Below are 25,960 nucleotides of genomic sequence, written 5' to 3' on the forward strand. Positions count from 1 at the left end.
TTCTTCACACTGCTATGGATTAGAATGCCTTGAACAACTTACTAAACAAGATTGGTGTAAGTGCTATTATTTCTACATTTGTCCTTACATCATTTCCCCATTTTAATTATTTTCAAAAAAAAATATTTTTAGGTTAAATGTTGAGGATGGTCAAGACAAGCCACATCACACGTTGTGATTATAATATGATACATTTAACTATCATACAAGCTATATCATGTGACATAGTCTGGTCAGTCTGAGAGGTTTGCATATCATCCAACAACATTATCTCTTTAATTTCAACTGTATTAGCATTTGAAATGAGGGAAAAAAAGGGGAAAAAAGCAATTTTCTCAGTTAACTTTTTTTAAACTAGTGCTTGATCACAGGAAATTATGTGTTTGGTTTGGTCAAGTATCCATCGTAAATAAGTAAGAGTAACATTTATTACTCTTACTTATTACTCAAGTAAAAGTAAAAAGTAAAAAAAAAATTTAAAAAATTAACTCAAGTAATCTGGTGAGCTTGTTTCTAGTACTGTACAGTCTTTATATTACAGTATAAAGAAACTTGAGACAACTGCTCCTGTGTTTTGGAGCATTATAAATAACATCCAATTTAATTGAAATAAACACTCCAAAATTGAAAAACATATGCTTTGTGTGTCGGGGTTAGTACAAAACCCAGTGTTGGACAATGTATTTGTCCAACACTAGGTTATAAAGGAACCTTCCACTTTACACGAAAGCAGTTTTGCGTTATGCTGCCTGGACAGCAGTAATTGTCAATGAAGTTTCTCTCCTCTTATCTTGATCTATTCATCCTTGACCTCTCCACTTTTGCTTTTGTCACGTGACTTTTATCTAAGAAAACTCCCTCTTCGTAATGTAACAGCATCTAATGGACTTAATGGTCAGATAATTGTGTTGCAGTGACGCTTACAACAATTATTTTTACATGCAGCGGGACCAAAGGTCAGAGTTCAAAAGTAAAAATGTTCCGGATTTGTTAGATAATGTTTAATCTGAAATGTTTTTATTTCGTACAACCCTATTCCCTACACTCTGTGGGGACATCCACACACACTTCAGAGGGTCAGCAAGCCCCAGGCCCAGTGCTCTGCTGGGTGTCGGGTGGTTCTTGGCCACCTGGAGCCTTGCTATTGGCTCGTGGCAGCATGGCTGTCCTCTGGAAAGGTAGGCACCTTGTTACCTCTGGTTCTTTGGCTGTGGCCCATGAGGGCTAAATTTGGGGCCTACCACCACCACCTGTTTTGGCTTGGTTGGGAACACAGTTGCCACTAAGAAGTGTGGCATTGGGTCTTCACTGGTTGGGGGGCTGCAGATGACATGGGTCTCCTATGGCCTTTCTCTCTCTGCCTCTGGCTCCTGGAGGGCACTATTGTGGCTTCTCATTCTCATCGAGTATATTTCGTGACAAAGACGCACGCACCGTCTTCATAAAAATATTTAAAGATGCTGATCTCCTTGACCATTACCAGATGATGTTCCTTTCTGAAAACGAGAGTAGAGGTTTGAGGCAAACTTCAACTTGTTCCTATACTTGTACAGAGGTGCACAGAGAAGAGAATAAGATCTGCAGAAATGAAAGCTCCAGAAACATACAGTATAAAAAAAACCCAAAAGGAAGGCCACAAGCCAAAGTATGGTGGGCAAGCACTTTATTTTTTTTTAATATTAAGTGTTTAATATTAAGACATATTTGAGATTAAATTTACTGTTTGAAGCCTTGTTAGTTAATAACTAAGAAAGCTGCTTTTGTATTTCTCTATTTAAAAAACAATCCACTGACATTGTGGTAACTTAAATCTTTTTTATCCTCTTTTGAATACAGAGAAATCTGACCCATCGTATAGAAATTGTTATATTGTTCAATCCCCTGAAACATTTTAAAATCCCAGTTTCAAACCTTTAGATCTCAGCATACACAGAGCACAATGTTTCTTTATAGATTTCCAATTTTGCTTATATTCTGACAACCAGGCTTATTTTTATTAATGTTATAATAAGAATATATATTTTAAGAGAGTCTAGAGGGTCAGTGTAGTATTCTTTTTTGGAGTAAAAAGTGTCCTGAGACATCTGTGGGTGGAGACTATGGGCCAGTAAGGACTCGCAGATGCGCTTGGAAGATGGGTGTGACAGTCTTTCTGTCAAAAGTCTTTTCATTAGACAAAGGTACCAGTACAACACAAAATACAAAGTACTTCAGAATTTTCGGGTGTGACAGTCAAACAATCATAAGTCAAACTTCAATGTCTTTCCTCCACTTTTTTTTTTTATTAAATCCATTTTAATTAAATGTAAAATTCAGGAACTTCCCTGTAAAAAGAAATTTTCTCCCACAAAACGCTACATCCCGATAAACAGAACTTTTGGAGACAAATTTTCAAAGTGCAGCAGAGATGGCAAAAGTACACACTCACATTACTTGAGTTGAAATATTTGTGTTGAAAAGTACTCTGGCAAAAGTGGAAGTGGCGATTTAAGTGCTTTACTTAAGAGTTGAAAAAGCACAGTCTCTGAAATGTACTCAAAGCACAGAAGTAAAAACGAGCCCCCCCCCCCATGTTAACTTAACCTTTTGAACTAATATAATGACAAAATAACGTTAACAGGAGGGACTGAAGTTTATTCTAACTGAAATGCTACTTTTAAATAATTCCCACAGCTTGAGCATCCGTGATATAGAGCACACGCAGAGAACAACAAAGGAAATTTTTTTAAAAATTGCTCTGTCAGGTACAGATGGGTGAGCTTGCCCCTCCACAATTAAACAGGAAAATTCATGCAAGCACAGAAGATGTGCTTGCATGAATACAAAAAACAAAAAAACAAAAACAAAGGATGCAAGCACATGTTACATGCCTGATTTCCCACCGATAGACAGTATAAAGCTGGTTAAAAGGTAGAATTTGATCAATCAGCTTAAATTTCATTTGATGTGAAGCACCCTTCATGTAGCCTAACATTAACTCATGAAAACCTCACTGCACTAGACCCATATAGCGATTTACACTTTACCAAAGCCCTTTAAACTCAGTGTGGCCTGCACTAAATGTCCCAGTATTTTTATACAACCTTTAAATAACAGTTGAATAAAAGTTCCTGTTCATAGATCCAATATCTGATCAAATAACTCTAAAAAGAATTGGGATGTTATAAGCTGAACTGTCCTTACTCCTTCCTTGTTTGTCCTGGCTTTCTTATATCCTCTCTCTCGGTGAAGCCATCTCTCATTTCTATCTTTCACTGAAGTACAGCAGCTGTATGTTTGGCTTGCAGGCATAGTGTGACAAACTGCACAGAAACAGGCTGTTTGCTCGCTCATGTTTGCTGAAACGTTGCATTTGCAACATTTAAAAGTGTTACGCTTGCTCCTCTTCTATGAGCTAGATGTTGAACTACCCTGACAGCTTATTAACACCACCAGTGATGGATACAGTAATAGTACCGTCTTGTGTTACTGCTCCCAGCATTTAGGTTCAAATCAGTCTGATGAGTCTAATAAACAATATCCTCATTTCCTGCATACAGTGGCTGACCATACAGCCAAAAGCCGACTCATGAGGAATTTGTGTAATCTTGAGTAGTTATACTTGTGGGATGTACTTCTAATTGCCATGATACAAGTAGCTCCTCCTTCTGCAAACAAGCATGCAAAGTCTGTCCCTTATTAGGACAGCAAGTGTTGACCTAGTTATACCCTGAAGGCAGATGCTTCCACTTTTTTGTTGTTACACATCTTATTATATGGCAAAACTGGTTAGGTTCTCAGCCTGTGAGGATTGAATGTTCACAGCCATCATGTCTGAGTTTAGTAAACACCGAACCTGATATTATCATGTCACTGGATGCCAGAAAAAGAGGTTTACTGTAACAGGGGCTCAAAGACAGCCTACCCTGAGTGATAAAACACTGTGACGCCCTGCAATATAAGCAGACTGTCCAGTTAATCCCGCCCCCCCAAAACAAAACCCACAGAGTGAGATGTTCTCTTCTGTCTATATAATTCAAAGGGTTTACAAGCTAGTGGAAGACACTTGAGAATGCATACATTGAGAAACCCTGCTCATCAACAATAGTCATATTCATATAAAAATTCAACACATGTACACACAAAAACATGATAATCTTAACAATATTGAGTGTTGTATACGGGAGCTCTGAAAATCTACAGTAACATTAACATTTTGCAGTTTTACCCTGTTGTCAGGGAAGCAGACATTTGCAAAACATTACTGAGTTGTTGATGATTAGTTTACATTTGTGATTATCAGTATTCACCAGGTGAAACATGACAACTGTGAACATGTGAAAGAATTAATACAGTAGGCACTTAACACTGGCTACAAGCTTGAGGAACTTGACTAATTATTCAGCACCAAGATGCTATGTAGTTTTCATGTTTACAGGACCGGAAGTGTACTGAGTGGTAATTAGTTTGTAGGCTGAAATTCAAAGAGCACACGAACTCATTTAAAAGCACATGTACTGTCAAGTTTTAAACATGCCAAGATTGAAATCTGCTCTGACCACTCTCCTATCATCTGTACAATATGCGCATGTTGTTGACAGCTCTGCAGGATTGTGTCTGCACAGATTTACATGCATTATTTTCATAAGCATAGCCGTATATGAGAGTAAAAGCAGGCCAGTGATGTACTGGTGCATTTTTGTTACAACAGCATCAAAGACAGGGCACTTAGAAATAGGTAGAAATACTTCCCGAAAAACCTGAAGTGTTAAAAGGCGCGCACTCACACACACACACGCTTAGAAGAAAGAAATTCCAGGGGAACAATATGATACAGCCAGCAACTGCACACGGTACAAAAATATGTACTGAATGAAATGAAATAAACCCACGCGAGTGGAAAAAAAAGTGCATATTTTCTACATAAATTTTTATAAAAACTGTATGCCATCAAATCAGCTTCTGACTTAGCCCGTTAAACAATCTAGAGTTATCTTAAGTGTTATCTCTGTTAGAAGCCTTCACTAGAAAAATAACAACCACTTGCTTTACTTAAACTAAACTGCAGCTCCCTCACAGAGGATGAACATTTACATTAATTTACTAACAAGTGTCAGAGTTTAAACTAATTGCAGAAGCATGCCTTAGCATCCAAGAAATGTGATCACGGAAGCTGCTGCTGATTAGAATACAGACATTTTCACTCCAAGTTTAAAATTAGGTCAACAGAATTATCCAGTCTTGTTGTTTTCCGAGATGAGGCACAAGTTTAATAAGCATGAGGCTTGCGATACGACGCAGCTGGAGATGGATACATTTATATAAATGGAAAAATACTATATAGGAAGCAACTCTCCCATATGCCTTGGCACTCAGTTTGTGAAGTTGGTGCTAGAGTCTCCAGGATGCTGCAGAATAATTCTTATAGTAGCCACAATTTGATCATCAAAGTAGGTCAAACGTTCTGTTCGACAGTTATCCACGTTAAGCAGCACTGTTTTAGGCTTTTTGTTCCAGTAGTTTCCTGCTGAAGAAAAAAAGAAAAAAAAAAAGTTCATTTTGTTGTGAATTTTCCTCATCATGGATACGAAGTCAGTGACTTAATTCGTTTAGCAAAGACACTAGGGGAAAAAGTGAGAATAACCATAACCAAGTAAAAAATTAAATAAAATTAAAAAAAAAACAAAAAAAAAAAAACAAGAAAACAAAAAGCAAAACATTACATACACAGCTCTGCTGTGATGGAAAGGCACTAATGTGATGAAATAAAATTGTTTCAATTGTTTGAAAATCTAAATTAAGCAAAATACTGCTTTTCATTTCTGTTATTTTAGCTCCTCCTCCTGCTCATGTTTCAGCAGGAGGACCTTAATCTTTTATTTAACTCAACAATGGCTAAAAACAACAACCTTCTTGGTTGTATAGTCACTCTGAGGTAATATTACAGTCCATTTTTACTGTGCACACACACTCATATCCCATGTAGACTGTACATAAGAGGATATATCCTACAGATATAATATAACAGTATAAAAGATGGGCTAGCCACCATGAGTTCACCACTTGGTTAGTGAAGCCCTGCTATAATGTCTTGATCTTTTTTGCAGTCACCGTCTTTGCGTTTTGAAACCAGATGACTAAAACTAGACTATTGGCTAGCAATTTACATCATTTGCCATTGAACAAACATTACATAATCCCTTTGACTGAAAGTATGTGACCTGAAAGTAGTAATTGAACATATAAAATCCATCAAGAAAGTGCTTATCAGAGGGGGCCGGTTTGGCTTGGTGGGTGAGCAGGAGACCATGTCTCGCATGGCCGGAGGATAGCGGCCCGGGTTCGGGTCCAATCCCCCCCCCCCATACTCTCCAGCAAAGGCTAAAGCATAGCATAGACCAAAATGCTCAGCTTTAGGCTTCAAACCAGTCAACTGGTGTCATACTGGATACATCCACCTTCAATCTACAGATTATATTCTCTCCTGGTTAAATAAAAATTTGAGAAGTTGTCAGTTGGAAACAAATTTGTATAGCTGTGTGCTGTAGTACTAGAAAGGCATACATTAAAATGATCAAAAGTTAGTTTGATATGAATTTGGGAAAAGTTCAGTTTTTGTACTATCCAAGGCAAGTAATCAAAAGACGATGTTGTGTATAGTTCTATTTAACACACCCCAATGTAAGGTCACTTCTATAACCCCACTCTTCAGATTGACAAGAAATCAAGTACACATGTTCATAAATCAGGGAAAATGCTGAAAGTAAGCTTTTCTAGATACATGCGTTTTTACAGAATCATGTGCAATATGTCAGTACCTTCGCTGCTTCCTTTTTCTCTGCTGGTACTTGGCAAGGACGAATGCCAGGATTGCGAGGCCAATGAGGACGGCTAACACGCTGAGGGTCAAAGGTATACCTAACGCTCCATTGACCGTTTCCCCGCAGGAGTCACCCTTGTAGCCCAGATCACAGTTGCATAGTAGATCTGTACCACCACCAGGAGGAGTCACACAGTTACCATGGTTGTTACACTGAGACTCTCGACAGGCGGACAGGTTGGGGCTGATGCCTCTCCCTTCGGGAGGAAGGGAAGTGGTGGTCATCTTAAACGAAGGACTAGCTGGAGGCACACTAATAAGAGATGGAGAGAAAATGGGGAAAATGGGATGAATGGTTAGAAACCCGCCCAAAAATTAATCTAACCTCTGCTACCATAACATTTGCTGACCAAACAAAAGGAGAATAATCTTGAAATGTGATGATTTTCTTTGTTTGTTTGTTTTTTTTAAATGCAACATTTAAAAAAGTAGTACTAGTATTATCGGAAATGACAAATATTCATTTTTATACTTTTCTGTTTTTATACACGTGGGAAAAACCCCCAAACTGTGTGTGTAAGAGTGTAGGAAGGAAGACCTGTTGTATACAGAATATTTTACTTTCAAATCACAAACAAATGACCAAAGGGGGAAAAACGTTTCATGCAGTACGTACCACTGCATGAAACGTTGTGAAGGCTGCACATCTATTCTTACGGCAAATACAGTTTCTTCTCAGGTAGCCTACACATCAAATCAACAGAATAAGTAACTCTTTCTCAGCCATGCGTTCCAAGTATGTTCAACTGTTTTTAGATTCTGAACACATCATTTTAAGCTAAGCTGTCCGAGGACGGTGACCTAACTGCTCAAGTAAGCTACAATAAATGCGCTTAAGAGACCAACATCTACAAACCAGCTTTTTTGTGATCAACAAGTGCCGATGTGGACGTTATTGTACTTACAAACAAGAATCTTGTTATTCTGGTTTCCCAGCAGCATTGTGCTCCTCTCTAACTCCAAGGCAGGCGCAGGAGTAACACGACAGAGGAACACACTGTACAAGAAAATGAACTTGCCATATACTCACAGAAGCAAAAAGGAGTCAGCCACGAAGTCCTAAAACGCTGCCAGTGGAATTTTAGTCGCAGGATTGTCCAGGTGTCTGTTTGAATGATGACGTTGGTCAATTTTTTTCAAGTTCCCTTTTTGTTACACGCTCCCTCACTGAAAGAGAAGGCGGGAAGAGGAAGAAAGCTGTGAATACCTGCTTGTGTTTTTATGCACACACTCCTCCCTCGGTCTTATCTTTAAAATCGACACACACACACACACACACACACACACACACACACACACGTCCGTTTAGCTATCTTAGTGAGGACCTTCATTGACATAATGGTTTCCCTTGCCCCTTACCCTAACCATTAAAAATGAATGCCTAAACCTCACAAAGATAGCTAAACAGGAACACACACACACCTCTCTGACACGGATGTAGAACCTTTAAATTTCACGGGGATTGTATGGAAACTTGACATCTCAAAGTTTGAGTCACAGCGTTTCACAAAAATTCATTTTTCTGGCATCCGTGGGAACTACCAATTTTTATTTGTGTGATGTATTTCAGACAATAAACCATTACACAGGAAGGCTGAAAAATTATGTGACATAGAAAAAGCCAGGCAAGAGGTCTGCGCACCCTTTTCTGTACTGAAATGCAGTTGGTGTGCTTGTTAGCCTAGTGGGTGGATGGAAGGATTAGAAAGCAAGTAAGAACAGGACTCGGGTAGCAAGACCTGACATGACTGACATGTCTGCGTAACATGCAGACATTCATGCACATGTTATATAAATACTGTTGACACGTGTAAGAGAGGCTGGGGGCCACACAACTAAAACTGCTTGCAGGCATTTCAGGTTCACTTGAATATAAATGAACTTTCTTGCAATATTCTAAGAAAGTTCATTTATATTCAAGACATGTTTTTCGTCATGTTATTTTCAGCAGAAGCCTCTTAAATTCCATGTTCACATGTGGAGCCGTGTTATTGTAACCGTTCATCAACTGGCTCTTAACAAACATAAATTAGTCGGCACAAATCACAGTCATTATCTCATGGCTATTGCAGCACAGCACCTCACTGGACTACTATTTTGCTGTCTCGTCTGATATGAAAAAGGTTAAGGGCTTTGTGCCATCTCTGCTCTCAGACTGTCAAACTTGACTCATTATTATGATGAATTGCAGTTAGACTCTGAATAGTTTGAATATTTTAATATGAACACTCATAAGATGACTGCTCAAAACAAACTGCATGGACTTCCAAGCTGTTTGTTCAACCACTGGTACTTTCCAAACCATAAGTCAGTGCAGGGTAAATTAATACAAACAACCTGCAGTCAACAGAAGGTGTCACCCCAATATTTACATTACCTTCATTGCTTGTCATCACCAAGTGAGGTAAACAGGTGAATGCAACTACCTTTATCGTTAAAGACACACCCAAAGTTACACGACTAAAACCCAATGAAGAACACGCACACAAACCGTCTGCAAGCATTTTGAACAGTTAAGTGAGAGGTTAAGTTTGAGAACAAATGAAATTCAAGCCAAACAAGGGATATCTACTGTCAGGTTAACAATACCAGCTAATCTCTCAACATCAGGATGAAAAAGGGAGAAAACCGCTAGATGCTACTCCTGTCTAAAACGAGTGTTTCTGTAGTACAGCAGCCACAGTTTTATTTAAAGCTTTCCTCCAACCCTCAAGGTATCCAAGACATCACAAAATACTTCAAGTGGAGGGAAATGTTGAGTGTCGGTATGCTGCAATTTGATGGCTGACCAGACAATTATTGGTCATAGAAAGCTCAGTTTCAAAATTCAACTAAAGTGTTTAATCTTTCAGCTCAAGAAGAGATGGATTTGAAGATAAAATGGCTAGGAGGGGAGTCCACAGAGTATGGAGGGTGAATTCATTTTGCAAATGTGTTCATTCCTTGTGTCAAAGAATGTTATGCCACTCCAGGAGAACATCCCAAAACTCAGCAACAAAGAAACCCTTAAAGCTAAGAGTTTGGAAACAGTCTTTGAAAGATACCCACCAATTCTTGCTGTCTCCCAGAGTTGTCATATTTGGAATAAGCTAGAGGAAAGCCCACTGTGGAGAAGCTCACAGTTTGCAGGACAAATTGATTCCAGTGGGACTCAAAGAATATGTATGCATCTATGTAATTGACAAGTAACAAACGACCCCAGCTTTGGTTTTACTCACGATAACCTGAGCTTGAAATCTTGACTACTCACTGCTTCTTACCTGCCAAGACAGTGGAAAGCCCTGGAAAGCAATGCTTGATACATAAAAAGTATCATCCTCTAAAGTAGAGGTTTTAGAGCAAAGCCTATTGAGGAACACAAGTTATTTCCGAAGGAAATTCATATTTCTTTCAGGTGTGGCAGATCGGCTCAACATGTAGCCAGACACTGCAGATTGGCAATTAAATGCATGGACCGAGGAAGTGAAAAAACACTTGTTGGCGCTACATCTAAGACATCTACTTGAATTGAAGAGTAGGCATAAAATTGCAGAGTCATAAAGATACTTTCAAAATAGCCAGTTTCTAAATTTATATATTAGTAGATTCATAAATCATGTAGCAGGCCATCTACCAAGTTAAGCAAAGAGATTACTTACAAAAACCAAAACATGTTTAATCCCTTTTTTTGGCACCCACCACCCATGCTCACCCTACCTTTATTGCTCGTCAAAACCAGGTGAGGTAAACAGATGAATGCGTCTACCTTTAACCCTGGAGACACACCCAAAGTGACACACCTCCATAACCTAAACCCAATGAAGTGCAAGGACCTAAACTAATCCCTGAACTGACACACATTTTTAAGGAATGTTCTGGCGTATTTGAACCCAAGCCATCACCATTTCCTAAAAATAACCACGTATTTCTGTGGTCTGAAGCTAAACATAAATTAATTGCCAGCTTAACAGCCCTGAAAATCAACATTTGAGTGGTAGCAATAAAAGGAACTGAAATGTCAAGGCATACCATTTTGAACCTGGCAATTTGAAACCAGTTTTTCCTCTTTACTAGAACTGGGAGTGTATTGGGTTGAAATTCAGATACTTGCCCTACTAGGAATTTGAGTGAGTAAAGTTTATTTGTAGAGCGCTTTTCTCACACACAAGTCACAAAGCACTGTGTAACAATTGTAATGGAGAGAACCATGTTGAAACTAAATTTAAAAAAAAGTTTAAGAAAAAAAAAGAAAAATTATGTCTGCAGAAAAGCGCATCAGTTTATGAATAGAATTTATTTAAAAAAGGAAGAAGTGTCAACCACTGACACCATTTGATATGTCATGTTTGCTTTCCCAGGCACCAGTATGAGGCAGAGTGAAGGTAATGCATGACACTTGCCAAACACCACACCTCATTTGAATTAGGTCATTTGATTACAAAGCCTCTGAACAGTTTCTCACATTTCAGTTTTTCATACTCCCAGCTGTGTCCATGTTTCAATACCAAGGATATTGAGATAGTAATTACCAACAAGTTATTTTATTGAAAATTCTCTTCCCCCAACTTATAGTATTAAGGCAACAAGCAATACTGTCAAATTAAAAACCACGCATGCTCATAGTTTCAGGATAAAACAGCTTTTAATCAGATTGAATGACAGAAAACAAACAGCAACAAATGTTCCAGGGAGAAACAGAGTGGAAACCAGGGGCAAAAGTGAAACAAGTAAGCTTTTGTTTAAAACTGGTATCAGAATAACTGATGAATGGATAAGAACTCACCTTGAAAAGAAAAAAAAAAAAAAAGTGTGGCAGACATTCAGTGTTGGCAGGAACAGAATGTAATCTTAAGTAGATACGCCCCATTGTGAGAACTCTCCCAGGAGTGTAAGATGTAAAACATACTGTGTACACAAATGGTTAAAGAGAGAAATGTCAGAGATCGAGACACTGAGCACATTACAAATAAAGAAAATCTGGTTCAAGTGATTTAACGTCTTTATTTTTATTATTGTATTTCAACTCTTATCGATTCAGCTCAGCTCGTCTCTCCTGACTCACTTATATGACACAGCAAATTTACCAAACCACTCCCAGCAATCAAATCAGCCTGTGGAAAATTTTTATAAATTTGAGAGCAGCCGCTAATAGTGAGAACTTTCATTCTATAAAATTGCACTTTTTTTCAGCATTTTCATAGCCACTGAAATGCATCCTCACAAATTACACATGAGGCCTGAGAATTTCCAGGTTGCTATAAAGCTAGCACAACAGCTAGTGCAGAGTAGAGTAGTCTAATCGAGCTGTGCCAGAGGGTTTACGTCAGCTGGGGAGTCCACCTCCTGAAGGAGGAGACAAACAATTAATAAATCATGTATTTTGGCTTTTAATTCAAATGCAACAGTTCTCACAGGAATAACAGTTTACCTCAGAGTCAGACTCTACATCACTCGATAGACCCATGTTGGCCATGAGATTTTCCTTGTCTGCGGATCTGCTTCTGATGAGCTCCCATCCTCTCCTGTTGAAATTGGAAGCCACATTTTAATTTTCTACTGGACGTTACTCACCAAGTTACGAATCCAAAAATGTTTTTCAAACACTAATCACTGCAGGAGCCGACTCTTCAGTTCAGTTTCTTTCAAGACAAAGACAATCTGGGTAAGCAAGTAGTTGGTCTCTCCCTCTACTGCAATTAGTACCTTTTAGTGAAAATAAATCCGGCGACTATCAGCACTGCAATGAGGCAGAAGACACCCAGGATCACCCCGACATGGCTTTGCCTTTCTTCCTCTTGACAGAACTCTCCTTTGTAACCAGACAGACACTGGCAGCGAGTGAATTTACCCTCCACAATGCAGTTCCCATGACTACTGCAGCGTTGCAGATCACAGGAGGCAGAGTCTTGAAGTGAGACAGAGTTCTTGTCTGTGTTGGATGTAGATGATGACGAATCCAGAGGGTGGCCATCAGTGTCTTCAGTTCCAAATGAGGCAGTGTTTGAAGTCGGACCTAAAGAGAAAGTCACCGTCAGTGACTGAAATGAGCTGCTTGGTAAACATAGGTGCATGTGTAGCTTCATTGTTTTTTTTGCATTTGGACACATCTAGACTAGCAGTTTCCTCATTTCAAACATTTACACTAACCGGAGCCAACAGGCTGCTGGCGATTTATTCTCACTGACTATAGACATGTGATAGTGGCTTCACTCTTTCCTTCAAAAACTTAAGATGAGTTTTCCCAGTGCTGTGCTGATCCTTTAAGACACATTATATTAGCTTTTGATTTTAACCTGTTGGAGCTAAATGTGACTCGTGTCAATGTGGCTCAGGTTGGACATTAGTGAGCATTTAAGCTGTCTACTAAATAGTACAAAGCCTTTGTAAATGTTCTCCTGCAGGAACACCGTAGATAGACTGGAACATTTTGAGCAACTGACTCATGCATGTTGCCTCCTTCAAGATGTACTCAGGCAATACCTCGTCTCAACCAAATTAATTGGCAGGCGCGAGAAAAGCATGTGACCATTTGTAAAAGGTAACTTGGCAAATTGTGTAGACCTAATTTATTCTGGAGTTCTGTTAAATATCTGGAGGATAGTGTTACACTTTTTACTCAGGTTAATTCAAATAAGACTGTCATACCATCTTACCATAGCCCCCCATTACTTTCCAAAACAAGGCAGTTTAACGTGGAATTGATATTTGTATTCAGGGCATGACAAACTAAGTTCACTTAATACTGCTTCTTTAATCTGGTCGAAAACTCACAGTCCTGTTCGTCCGACTGGTCCAGGCAGTCAACCTGTCCATCACAGAACTTGCTCCTGCTGATACACTGGCTGCGGTCAAAGCAGGATTCTTCTCCAGGGGCACAGGAGGTAATTGGGGCACAAGAAGTGACATTTAAGGTGTAAAAGCCACGCCCACATTTACACATCCTACCTCCGGGATAGGCCAGGCACAGATGGACACACCCTCCATTGTTTTTGGAGCAGCTATTGCTTCCTGGAGGAAACGAGTAAGCAGTATTTAGAGCATGCAGGCTCAAATTTATCTGAAGCACTTTTCTTTAAAAATATCTCAGGAGTCATGGTAACACCACATTTACGTATAAAATAGCATCTTCCTTAGCTTCCAGAACTACTGGCTTTTCGGGAATTTGCCTAATACAAAAAAAATCCTGTAAAGTACCAAACACAAATAACTTTATATAACCTTGATTATTCATTAGACATCACTACATGTTACTCATCTTGTAGCCACGTTTCTGACATTGATGGATTCTGCACAGAAAAGTGCTATTTACCATTTATACAGACTTTCATAAAGTACATTATTTCTGTTAGCAATTAGAGTTTCATTGTATGCATGTGCTAAAGAAAACTCAAAACCTCCAGTTTATGTATGATATATGTATTACATGTGCATATTATGAAAAAGGGTTATGGGTGAAGAGAATAAGTGTACAATGCATACCACAGCCCCAGTATCATTACCCTTTCTTCTGCAGCACACAGCCAGACAACCCCCCCCCCCGTAGGTATCACATCACCCTGCCATCAATTCGGCTCCAACTCTAAGTGAGACTATTCATTCTGCCTACACTGTACTGTGACACACTTTGCCAGATTCCTCCATTTTGAAATGGAGAGGAACAAGAAAAATAATGAAGGCAAAAAAAAGTTTGCAGTTATTACAATTCCTGTTTTGCAAGTAGCTGGTTTTGCCTTGTTCTTTAAAAAAAGAAGAAAAAAAAAGCAACAGTGAGTTAGAATTGTCTAACTGCCAAATAATAGATATAAATGCTTCCTGATGGCAGGGTCTCAGCAGTTGAGTAAATGCCTTAATGATGGTTTGAAAACATGTAGTGTGGTTAACATAGTTTTTATGATTTGTCTACTTGGATTTGGCACAAAGCTGTTTCACTAACTAGGCTTCAGATAATACACACCCTAAAATCTACTGGTTGCTTGTTTATTAGTCTGAAATTAATTTTGATTACATATCATTATCCAATTATCCAAAATAGTAATCCTGATGCAAGCGTCCTCTTTATCCAGGCTTGGGACTGTGATTGGGAGCACACGAAAAAAACAACAACAACAAAACAAAAAACAAGTCTCTGGTAATACTAATTTGTATGGGTGAAGTGAAGTACGACACAAACCATCTACATGGCGTTCTTCACTACATCTGTGAACCTCCTCAGTAGTCTTGCTCATTTCTTCTCTCTTGGCTCTTGACAGAGAAGGCCACATCTTTCTCCCTCCCTTATCTTTCCTTGCTTGGCTTCATGTCTTCTGTCTAGTCTCATTTAAAACTCTAACCCCCAGAAGAATCCCTCAGTCCTGTTCACTAAAACCTAAAGAAGAATTATGCATTTGATCAACTGATCCCTAAATGCAATTGACACTCTTCTTGATTAGAAGCCGGGGTTCGGAAAAGCCCGACTGTCCTGGAGGGATATTCTCTGCCGGATACACGATGGATGGGTGGTGGAATTGGCGCATTGCATGCCTGGCAGGACTATCGATTGAAGACATCTACCTATTGTGAACCATGATAACAAGCTTCTTGCTGATCAGAGCTGGTTTGACCCTGGCTTATCGAAGATTAAAGAAAGCAGTTGCAGCTGTTCAAAACCCCACAAGGCTAGCTGCTATGACTGAAGCGATGGGGATGGCCGTGAGTACTTAGGCTGTACTCATTGAACGTAATATGGATAAGATCTTGGAAGAGAAGCTCACGGCTCTTCAACAGGAAATTGATAGATCTGGCAACCAGTGATGGACATCAAAAACAACTGTAAAATCAGATGCAGTCTGTTCGCACTAACCCAAACAACCACCTTCATTTAATGCGGCTAAACATGTATCACAAACCTGTTCTCAAACTGCTCTCCTCTAGGAGTTCAGTCTTCGGAGGAGCTCTTCATCATTGCCCTGCCCATCGCCATTCAAAATAAGAAGAGGCTCAGAGCCCTGATGCAATCCCACCCCCACTTTGAACACATCTGTCATTCCACCACAAACCTCACCTCAGTCTCACTGCTCTCTCAAATGCCCTGCACCACTCTTATACTTCTGCTAGACCCACTTTTCTCATGCAGTACTGCAGTTTTTTTCCTCAGCACTCCATCACGTGTTTTCTCTAGATCCATGAAGAGTGTGCAGGTCCTTCTGTAATTCTCCATCAGTCTCAAAGCATCTATAGAGCTCTTTAAGATTATGAAGCCACACTGTTGCTCACCAATTGTCTAATCTCTTTTTAACTTCGCTTCAACAACTCTTTCCCATGTCTTCATTGTAAAGCTCAACTTTATCCCTCTGTAGTTATGACAGCTCTGTGCATCTCCCTCCTTGGAAATCGTACCAGTTCACTTCTTTGTTTGTCAGGCAAGATTATCGAGCCTCAAATAAAACTGAAGATGAGCCTTTTCCTTTGCCGTACACCTAGCCTCCGAGCACTCCTGCCCACTTTCTTCATCTCCCTGACTATCGCACTCTTTGCCAATCTGTTCCATTTGAATACTTATCATAAAGAAGCTAAATGCACATGGCTTTAGTTTTCAACACATTACACACACACTCACTTACACACACACACACTCACACACACACACTGATTGCTTTCATTGAAATAATGTGATCAATACCTCTCGCCTTCTATGAGACTGACTGAAACCAAAAATGTAATTTTTTGGCGTCATACTGCAACCAGTTTTGACTTTGGAAATGGCGTCAGCTATTGTAACATCTCTTCTCGGTTTCCTGTAACAGTGCTTTATTCAGATTCTTCTCATGCCCGTCATACCTCACCTTCTCTCATAGTGGCATTACATAGCGTCCGCTCAGTAGTCCTAACTGTTCTACCTACTTACTCTGCAATCTACCCACTTTCCCCCACAGTGCACCATAGTATATGGTTTGTAAAGAGAAGGATGTACTAAACCTCTAATTGGGCATACTGATACTTTTTTGGCAGAAGCTTAATCTAGGCTTTCATGCATACCATCATACAGCTGGGGGATAATTTCTGTTGACAGAACTGTAAAAATATTCATGTCCCATATTTTGTCAACTGCTTTCTGTCAACTTATTTTCCCACCTACCTGACTGGGTGTCATTGCTGTGAGCTCTGATTTCCACCACGCTGGTCTTTGTCTCAAACCACAACTGTTTAGGCTGGAGGCCATCACTGAACCACAGCTTGGTCACATCTACACAAGTTGAAAAGTACAATAAAAAAAAAACCCCAAAAAAAATATACTACAGAAATCAGCAAATCTGTTCTGGGGGAGGGGGACTCATTTCTTGATGTGTTTGAATGGTGGAGACTGCAGAGAAAAAGATCAAACTATTCACATTTAAATTAGTTTGTTATGCCAACTGTTGCCTTAATGGGAAAAAGAAAGATGAAGCAAAGGTGATAGAAGGCTATGAAGTGATTAGAGTGAAATGGTAGGAAAACCCCATTGACTTAATCCCAAAGTAACGAAATTTGTCACATCAATTGCCAGTAAAACAACATCCAAAACATTTTCAAACCTTTATATAAATGCAAATATCTTAACATTTCAAATTGAAATAAAATACTAAAGATACATTTCAACAAAACATTAATATACAAATTCAAATAAGAAAAAGACCCCAAACAAACAAAAACACCCCCCCTCCAAAAACTAAAATAAAATAAAAAATTAATCTCTACACTAGCCTTTGTACAAATAAATATCTTAGCACTTCAGCCATTTGCTAGTATCACTGAATATGATGTCATGTCAACTAAACAAGGTGTTTGAAAACACATCAAAGCAAAAAGTATCTTACCCTTTCCCTGTGTGACCCAGAACAGGATGTTCTCAGTAATTGTCAAGGACATAATCAGATCAGGTCCTGCCTTAAACTGTTTATATCCCAAACCATCCACTCCAATGGAGCTGATCACTCCATCTGAAGAAAGAAATGAGGCAAACACAGAAACAGGATTATCAAAGAAAAATACTCTCATCTCATACATGTCATTACTATACAGTTTTTTCCACTTCTTTATTGGGATCCTGTGTTGAGTTACTGCTCAGAGGAATTGAATGCAAATTTGTCTTTATGAGTGTGTGGGAGGTTTTTTGTTTTATTGTGCGTTTAACTGTTCACCAGTGTCAGCCCAGTAGATTCTGGTCCCATTATTAACGAACACCAGGGAGTTGGGGACTCTCGACTTTCCCCACAGCACTGCTTTGTTCCGGCCATCCATCCAGGCACAGACCACCTCCGTCAGGCTCTTCCCACCTGCCATGACCACTGCTGTGTAGCAAAGTCGACCTGAGGAGGGATGTAACGCGATGGATGTGGCAAGCTGAAAAGACAATTGTTAAACATTAAACGTTTAACATGAGAAGGTCATTGGGTTGGCAAGGAAGGGAGCATAAAGCAAGGTGTGTGTTAGCAGTCTCTTTTCCTATGTGGATTATTTTTAGGACTGGTAATACAATAAAGATGTAGCTAAAAGTACATTTTTATTATATATGAACCAATACTTGCAAATGTGAAAACTTGACTGACAACAATTTAGAAGTCTGTTTACACCAAAGAAAAAGCGAGTAAATAAACTTTGATCGCGAACATTTATAGAACAAATGGCAAATATCACAGCAGACTGAGAAGACCCATGAAAACATCAGATGTAAGCGCTCACGTCTGAGCAGAAATATGATAAGTGCTGCCTTCACCGTCAGTGATCCTTGCAGGAGAGACGTGGTGTAGCCACCATTGCGGGATGTCACATGGATGTTGGGCCTTGAGCTGCTGCTCCAGTAGAGGTTAGAGGTCACCCAGTCAATTGCCAGAGCCGTGACCGAATCATCCTTATAAGACAGAGAGGGATAGCTTCCAGACTTAAAGTTTCGCCAGAAAGTGACACTTATTGGAGAGCTGAGGCTGATGTAATCACCAACTAAAGCCATTATGTAGAGTTAGATTATTAACTTTAAATTAAATGTCAGATGGTTACATCTTCAGGGTTTAACATCCTACTGTTTTCCCATTAAATACAAGACTTTCGCCCTAAGCATACCTTCAGCTTTAGGACTTGTCCAGCAGGTGTGAGTCCTTGTCTTGACCTGTAGCTTCCCATTTTCAGAACATCCACAGATCCCGCATAAGCCACATACAACTCCTGGGTGGAGATATCTAGCCCCATGGCTTCGTTTATATCCGGGAGGGCCAAGACTCTGCTGTTTGGCATTTTTTTCAGGGCGATACCATCCCTTCGCAAGGAGCGCAAGTAAATCTGCCAGTAGCAGGGAGGTGCGATTTAAAGTGGAACAAAGCAGAAGACCTAATTTCTTAAATGTGTTGTCTAGAAGGGTTTTGCAGGATGGAAGGCCTTAACATCACTACAAAACATGTCACCTGGTAAATTGTGTTTTGAGACAGGAGCAGGATGAAAGATGAATCCCTGGGCCGAGAGCAGGTGATGTTGTCCTTGGAAAGCAGCAGACCCTTCGGGCATCGACATACTGCTGATCTGCCCGTCACCGGGGGGGCCAGAAGGCAAATATGGGAGCAGCGCAGATGGTCACAAGGACTGGGCACAGCTGGCTGCGAAAGGGCATGCATCAGCTAGGGAGAGAAGAAGATTTAACATTATGACTCATTAGCGGTGACAGTCTTTGATCAAATGTGACTTCATTTTACTGTCGGAGTTCACCTTTAGCCCAAATGGCTGTCCCGGTCTCTTCAGAACAACCTTTTGGTCTTTCCCAGTGTTCTTGTCAGCTGAGCGTATGACTCTTCTCTTTGTGTCAGACCAGAAAACACGATCATTGAAGACCACCACTGAGAAAGGGTTTGGCGTTTCAGCCAACTGAATGATCTAGTAAAAGAAAGCCATTACTGTGTTGTGATATTGCATAACTGCTGGGAGACTAGCCATAATCATAAACTTTAAGACAGATTATTAGTAACATGGCCTATTAAAGGCATCTCAGACACCACATCATATGTTTTGCCTTTCTTATGTCTCTGGGTTCTACTTGTTTTGCGGTTTGACATTCAAATACCTTGATGTTGCCTCCATCCAGAGAGGCTGAGCCAATGCAGCGCAGTTTCTCATCTGCCCAGTACACTCTGTTATCTAGGAGGTCATAGGCCAAACTGACTGGCCAACTCAAACTGTGGCTCACAACCACCTTCCTCTCTGAACCATCCATCCCAGACTGCTTAATCTGAGGCGTGCTGCCGATCTCAGACCACAGCATCAGCCTAAGAACATTAATTATACAATACATGTCTGTGATGTCGAAGCTGGAGTGCTTTCGTATTACAAAATAAATGCACAAAGCAGAGAAACTCACCCTTTATGTGGCAGCAGAACCAAGGAGCTTGGCTGCTCCAAATCTTCTCCCAGGACCACAGTGCAGTCCTGAGACCTCACTGTAGCGTTGCTGAGTTTCACTGCCAGAATTTGACCAACCAGGCCATCCACCCAGTATAAATTCTTACCCACCCAGTCCACTGCGATAAAATCAGACTTCACACCTGTGAGATTTAATAACAGCATCTCAGATTCTGATGGTTCACCATCTGAATCCATCTATATTTTTAAGTGAGGTCCAGTGAGGTCCTAAATTAAGTAGATTCACTACATTTCCAATTTTAAAATTCACACACACAGGCCCAGATTACGAAATTTTACCTTTGACCAAGTTTCCTCTTTTGTCTGGGTTTCTCATGTCGACCCAGCGGATGCTCTGGTAGTCAGTGCTCAGCCAGTAAATCCTTTGTTGAACCCAGTGATAATCCAGTGAGAAGGCGGGTCGACTGGTAGAGGTGAGGAGACGCAGCGTGCCACTATGGACTCCCAGCAGGAACAAGTCTGACTGCACTGATGCGAGAAGCAAGGGCTCATCTAGGAGGAAACATGACAAAGTTACTTTTGTGTGTCTTCTGTAGAAGAAGTGATACAACCACGCACACAAAAACTAAAGGCCAAAGACTGTCTAAGTCTGTACTTTCTAAACATAAGTCACTACTAAATACATTTTATTAATGTGTTGATTACTTTCTCATCTAAAAACTATGGAAGCTTATAGTTTGAAGCTCAATTCTTCATGGCATAGACTCAACAAGGTGCTGAAACATTCCTGGTCCGTGTTGAGATGCTGGCATCACGTAGTTACTGCAGATTTGCTGGCTGCACATCCATGATGCAAACCTTCTGCTACACCACATCCCAAAGGTGCTCTATAGCAGTCCTTCTCAAACTGTGGTACGTGTACCACCAGTGGTACTTGGGCTCTCTCTGGTGGTACGCAGGAAATCTGCAATTTTTGTTTAAGATGAAATTATATACAATTGTAGAGGTATGCAAAGACGACACGAGAGTACCAGAAGCTCTTCTGGGAGCCGAAGTCGATCAGAAAATGTCTCAGAGCGCGAGTCCTCTATGAAGAGCAGCCTTTCCTTATCATCACAGCCGCTACAGAGCGCTGAAGGGCTTGTTTCCCTGGGCCTTAAAACTGCAAAGGCAGCACGGCTCTGTCACTCTGATGGTAAAAAACACAGGCCTTTTTCCGCAGTGCCGCAATCCCAGCCACCATCGATGAGTTGAAGACCCCTGGGAGAATTGGTGGGGGCGCAGGAGATGCCGTCGGTGAGTCGGGAACTATTGCGTGGATGCCGAAGCACCTGATGCTTGTGAGAATGCGATCCACTTCTATTATGTGGCAGCAGCAGCAGCACCTTGAGAGTGGTGTATTTCCCTTGGGAGGGTGGGGAGGTCCCGGACGAGGGTCATCAAATGGCAAGTAGACAGCGGATCCAGTGAGGCTACCACACGATGGCATTTTGTGTTGTTGGCTGAAATGCCATGCAGAGCAAACTGAGCTTCAACGTGCACGAACCACGAAGCCAAAAATCCAGCGTCTTAACCACCACAGCAAAAATTAAAACATACAGCTCTGCTATCGCTTCTGAATGAAGACCGAAAACTAAACAGCAGTGGCGTTTGTAGGGTTACTGAAGTTGGGCTAGCTGGTATATAATGATGTGCTGTGTGGTGGCTAGCTACACAGCTATAGTTAGCATAATATAAACAGTGACGCTGGAGGATGAATACTAACGTTTTCCACTCCATAAAGGTTAACGTGAGGGTTCGCGGTGATTAGGGACAAATTCAATCGCATGGCAGGATGCTCTAAACGGACCAAACTTCAGTCAGGAGAACAACTGAGATATAAGGTTAGTCATTAACATACTGCTGCATGGGCTGGGCTGTAGTTACATCGTAAGGTTTTAAAAACGGAGCTCTAAAATGAATAGTGGTAATAAAAACCGAGAGAGGCCGACAGTGATCCCTGACTTTTTTCAGGAGCTTGTTCAGATTAAATAGAAGATTCAAAGCATTAAAACATGTAAAAAAACACAACATCCTTAATAGACTCAGAGTAGTTTGGACCCAGGAGCAGGGTTCATCAGGTCATCACTTAAAGATTGGATATCCCACCTGCTGTGAATGTTTTAATGCAGTACAGGTGTTATTTTTATCATTATGTCACATCCTGTTTATGACAGTTACAATAAATAACACTCATATAAAAAATAAAATTGTCTGTGTAAACTGTATGTGGTGTTAAATAGGCCTATACTACTAAAGTTTGAGAACCACTGCTCTATAGGATTGAAATCTGGTGACCATGGAGGGTTTTTGTGAACAGTGTTTTTTTTCCCAATCTTCTGTTGTCCAGTTTTGGTGAGCCTGTGTGAACTGTAGCTTAAATTGTAGTTTCCTATATTTAGCTGACAGGAGTGGCACCTAGTGTGGTCTTCTGCTACTGTAGTCCATCTGCTTCAAGGTTCGACATGTGTGCTCAGAGATGCTCTTCTGCATAGCTTGGTTCCACCAAGCGGTTATTTGAGTTATTAGTTTAAAGTAGTCTGGCCATTGTTCTCTGACATCAACAAGGCATTTTCACCCAGAGAGCTGCTTGTCACTGGATAGTTTCTCTTTTGTGACCCTTCTCTGTATACCCTAGAAATTGTCATGGCATTTTCTTAATACACAGACTAGCCTGCCTGGTTATTAAAATCACTTTTCTTCCACAATCTGATGCCCAGTTTGAACGTAGCTTGTCTTGATCCTGTCTACAATGCATAAATACATAGAGTTGCTGCCGTTTGCAAGTTAGGAGTAGCTCAGTGCAGTGGGACTTTGATGTAATATACAGTAGTTTGTTCCATGGCCTCAGTCTGTTTTTCCCCCCTGTGTTCTCTGATAAATATAGTTTAATTTTGCTTTTCTGACATTCAGCAATCATACTGTCACATTTCAAATAAATCATGTACATCTCCTTTTGTGTATGAACAATACTTGAAGTGACTGACTTTGTATGTTTTGACACAATAGGTTTTGACTGTTAGGCTCATCTGAGCAAAAGGCACTATGTTATGAAAAATATAACTGATTTTAGTGGGGGAAAAAAAGTGACAGTATGTTCCTGATGTGGTAATAGTGACAAAATGATGGAGAAAGAGTCATTTAGAGACAGAATGCGTCCAGACCAACTGCACCTTTCGTCTTGCAGCTTTTGTGATCAGGTTCCAGGTAGAAGCCAGGGTGGCAATGACAGCTGTAGGATCCACGGGTGTTCCGACAAATGTGGTTGCATACGGCATGAGGTGTTGTTGTACACTCATCGATGTCCACACAGTGTGTGGCTCTGGACATCAGTCTGAAACCCGCAGCACAGTAGCACTTCTGGAAAAATACGGGAAGATGACATTTCCAGGATAAGTTCAGCAGAGATGTGATGATACATATAGTTACCATTTATGAGAAATTGCCAGATAACCAAATACACATTGTTCTTCACTGACCGGACCATACGGTGTGCTGACACAGCTGTGGTCGCATAAGGGAGCCGATGGACTGGAGCAGCTGTGCTGCACACAATTCACACCCTCATCTGACCCATCAGCACAGTTAGTGACGCCATTACACACCAGGTTAGTGTCCACACACTCTCCACTGCCACACTGGTAAAGATGAGAAGGGCATATTTTCTGGCTACCTGTGAAGATTAATAGATGAAAAATACAATTAAAATTAATGGTGAATGTGTGTAATTTGTTTTCTAACTACACAGCTTCCCAACAGTGAATAAAACCGAGGATTTCCTCTAGTTTAAAAACATCCAGAAACAGAAAAGAGGTTTTTAGGATAGAAATTCTCTCATTTTAATGGGCAAAAATGTGGGTCATTTGAAGCACCACAGGCATACTCTTACTCATTAAAAATAAAAATGCACAAATTAGGGGTTCAAATTACAGTCACTTTGAAAATGATGAGTTCCCCTTCTAACTAATCAAATGTGTGTGAATCCGTCCAATGAACTATGACATCAACACAGAACATGCTTACATTTTTCCTCGTCGATGCCATTGTAACAGTCCTTCCTCCCATCACACCTCCATGACAGAGGAACGCACTGAATGCTGTCTCCACACTGCCACTGGAACTTTAAGCACTTTGCTGGAGGAGCATTGCAGTTCTGGACAGAAATGATAATGATTACACGCTTTGCTCTGTTTTTCTAAGCATTCCCTTTCTTCTTAGCTCGACAAATCAAGATGTACTTGACTTTCATTCCCCACCTTCTCGTCTGAACCATCCTGGCAGTCGTCCTCGCCATCGCAGAGCCACTCTTTCTGCAAACACTCATGAGTGTGTGGGCATCGGAGTTGTGTGAGGCAGCGTGGGGGCCTCGAGCAGTGCAGCTCATCAGAGCCGTCACTGCAGTCGGCATATCCGTCACATCTCAGTGCCTCAGACACGCACTGACCGCTAACGCATCGATACTGATGATCCGCACAGGACACCAAACCTGGAAAGAGGAAAATAAACGTGGATGTAATTTCACGTTTGCATGCTTTGCTTTCCTGAAATTTCTGAAAGGCACCCACCGCAGTTTTCCTCATCTGACCCATCAGCACAATCTCTCTCTCCATCACACAGGAAGCTCTTTGGTATGCAGCGAGTATTATTATCACAGCGCTGATGGCAGCCCTCAATCATAACTGAGCAGTCAGTTTCATCAGATCGGTCCAGACAGTCATTTTGCCCGTCACACACTCGCTCTTGTGGGAGGCATTTTTTCCCATGGGAACACTGGAACTCACCTGGGAAAGAGAAAGACCATTTTCCTTCAAGATAATCAGACATGTTTCCTGCCATTAAAACCTTAGATCAGTATTTTTCCAACTCAAAAGGGAAAAAGAAAAAAAATATATAAGGCACCTGCTTTACACTGAATAGCACATCCCTCTTCATCTGACCCGTCCTTGCAGTCCTTTTCTCCATCACATAAGTGGCTGTACATGACGCACTCCAGGCCGTCGTCGCACAGATTAAAACCATTGCGGCACTTCAGAGGAGTCGATCTGGTGCTGAGCTCGTCAGAGGCTTGGCAAAGAGAAAAATAACAAATCAAAAGAAACTAGCTTAGATTGAAAGGTGAGCAAAGTAACAGCAAATTAGGAGATTTTCTAGTTTTGTTTTCAGTTGTTGGTTTAGCAGTGTATGTTTTAGTTAGTATGATGTTTCAAACTATGGTTGCTATTGGGTGTAGAAAGTGCATCAGCTGTGAGTTGGGGTTTTTGTTTAGCTAGAACTACAAGTGGAGGGAGAAGGATCAATATAATATTCCTGTAATTTCCCAGTTGCATGTGCTGGTCTGCTTTCTGTCTCGACTTACAGGTGGCAGTGGGATTTGGTGACTGACAGTGCTTCTCATCAGAGCCGTCGGGACACTGGGCTTGGCCGTCGCACACTTGCATTTCAGGGATACACTGTTTGTGGTCACTGCACAAGAAGTCATCTGATATGCAGGAACAAAAAGGCTATTTAGGATTTCAAAGCTCACAACCAAGCACTTCATTTTTAAAAAACTCCCCTAGAGTGAATTCTGGTAGCTTTCTCCATAGTAACTTGTACTCTTACTTGAGTTTTCGCAATGAACCATACAGCCGTTTTCATCAGATCCATCAGGGCAGTCTCTTTGTCCATCACACAGCTGATGTTTAGCAATGCACAGTGACGATCGAGGGCAGAGAACTGAAGGAG

General features: G+C 40.6%; 1 protein-coding gene and 1 long non-coding RNA gene across 5 annotated transcripts; both read right to left on the reverse strand.

Moving 5' to 3' along the window:
* Positions 1-3,004: 3,004 nt before the first annotated feature.
* On the reverse strand, positions 3,005-10,629 carry LOC102216106 (uncharacterized). Of its 4 annotated transcripts, none has more exons than XR_311635.1 (4): positions 10,556-10,629; positions 7,890-8,026; positions 6,798-7,112; positions 3,005-5,506 (listed from the first exon to the last, which is right to left on the reverse strand). It is a non-coding gene; the product is annotated as an uncharacterized LOC102216106 (long non-coding RNA). The 4 variants fall into 4 exon arrangements; XR_311634.2 differs by having other exon boundaries at positions 10,498-10,561; XR_311633.1 differs by lacking the exon at positions 10,556-10,629 and adding an exon at positions 10,120-10,475.
* Positions 10,630-11,819: 1,190 nt separating this feature from the next.
* On the reverse strand, positions 11,820-25,954 carry LOC102192480 (low-density lipoprotein receptor-related protein 4-like). Its single transcript, XM_005729262.1, has 22 exons — positions 25,838-25,954; positions 25,593-25,715; positions 25,136-25,300; positions 24,802-25,017; positions 24,493-24,722; positions 24,260-24,389; positions 23,716-23,909; positions 23,410-23,596; positions 20,537-20,749; positions 20,196-20,379; positions 19,902-20,103; positions 19,550-19,714; positions 19,252-19,461; positions 18,914-19,129; positions 18,570-18,704; positions 17,995-18,196; positions 17,671-17,793; positions 16,953-17,060; positions 13,610-13,846; positions 12,542-12,851; positions 12,267-12,360; positions 11,820-12,181 (listed from the first exon to the last, which is right to left on the reverse strand). Exons 1-22 carry the CDS (start codon positions 25,857-25,859, stop codon positions 12,134-12,136), a joined length of 3,714 nt encoding a protein of 1,237 aa, XP_005729319.1. The 5' UTR covers positions 25,860-25,954; the 3' UTR covers positions 11,820-12,133.
* Between the last annotated feature and the right edge of the window lie 6 nt (positions 25,955-25,960).

Source organism: Pundamilia nyererei, unplaced genomic scaffold (assembly GCF_000239375.1).
Source record: "Pundamilia nyererei isolate P.nyererei 1_Seehausen unplaced genomic scaffold, PunNye1.0 scaffold00032, whole genome shotgun sequence".
Classification (NCBI taxonomy): domain Eukaryota; kingdom Metazoa; phylum Chordata; class Actinopteri; order Cichliformes; family Cichlidae; genus Pundamilia; species Pundamilia nyererei.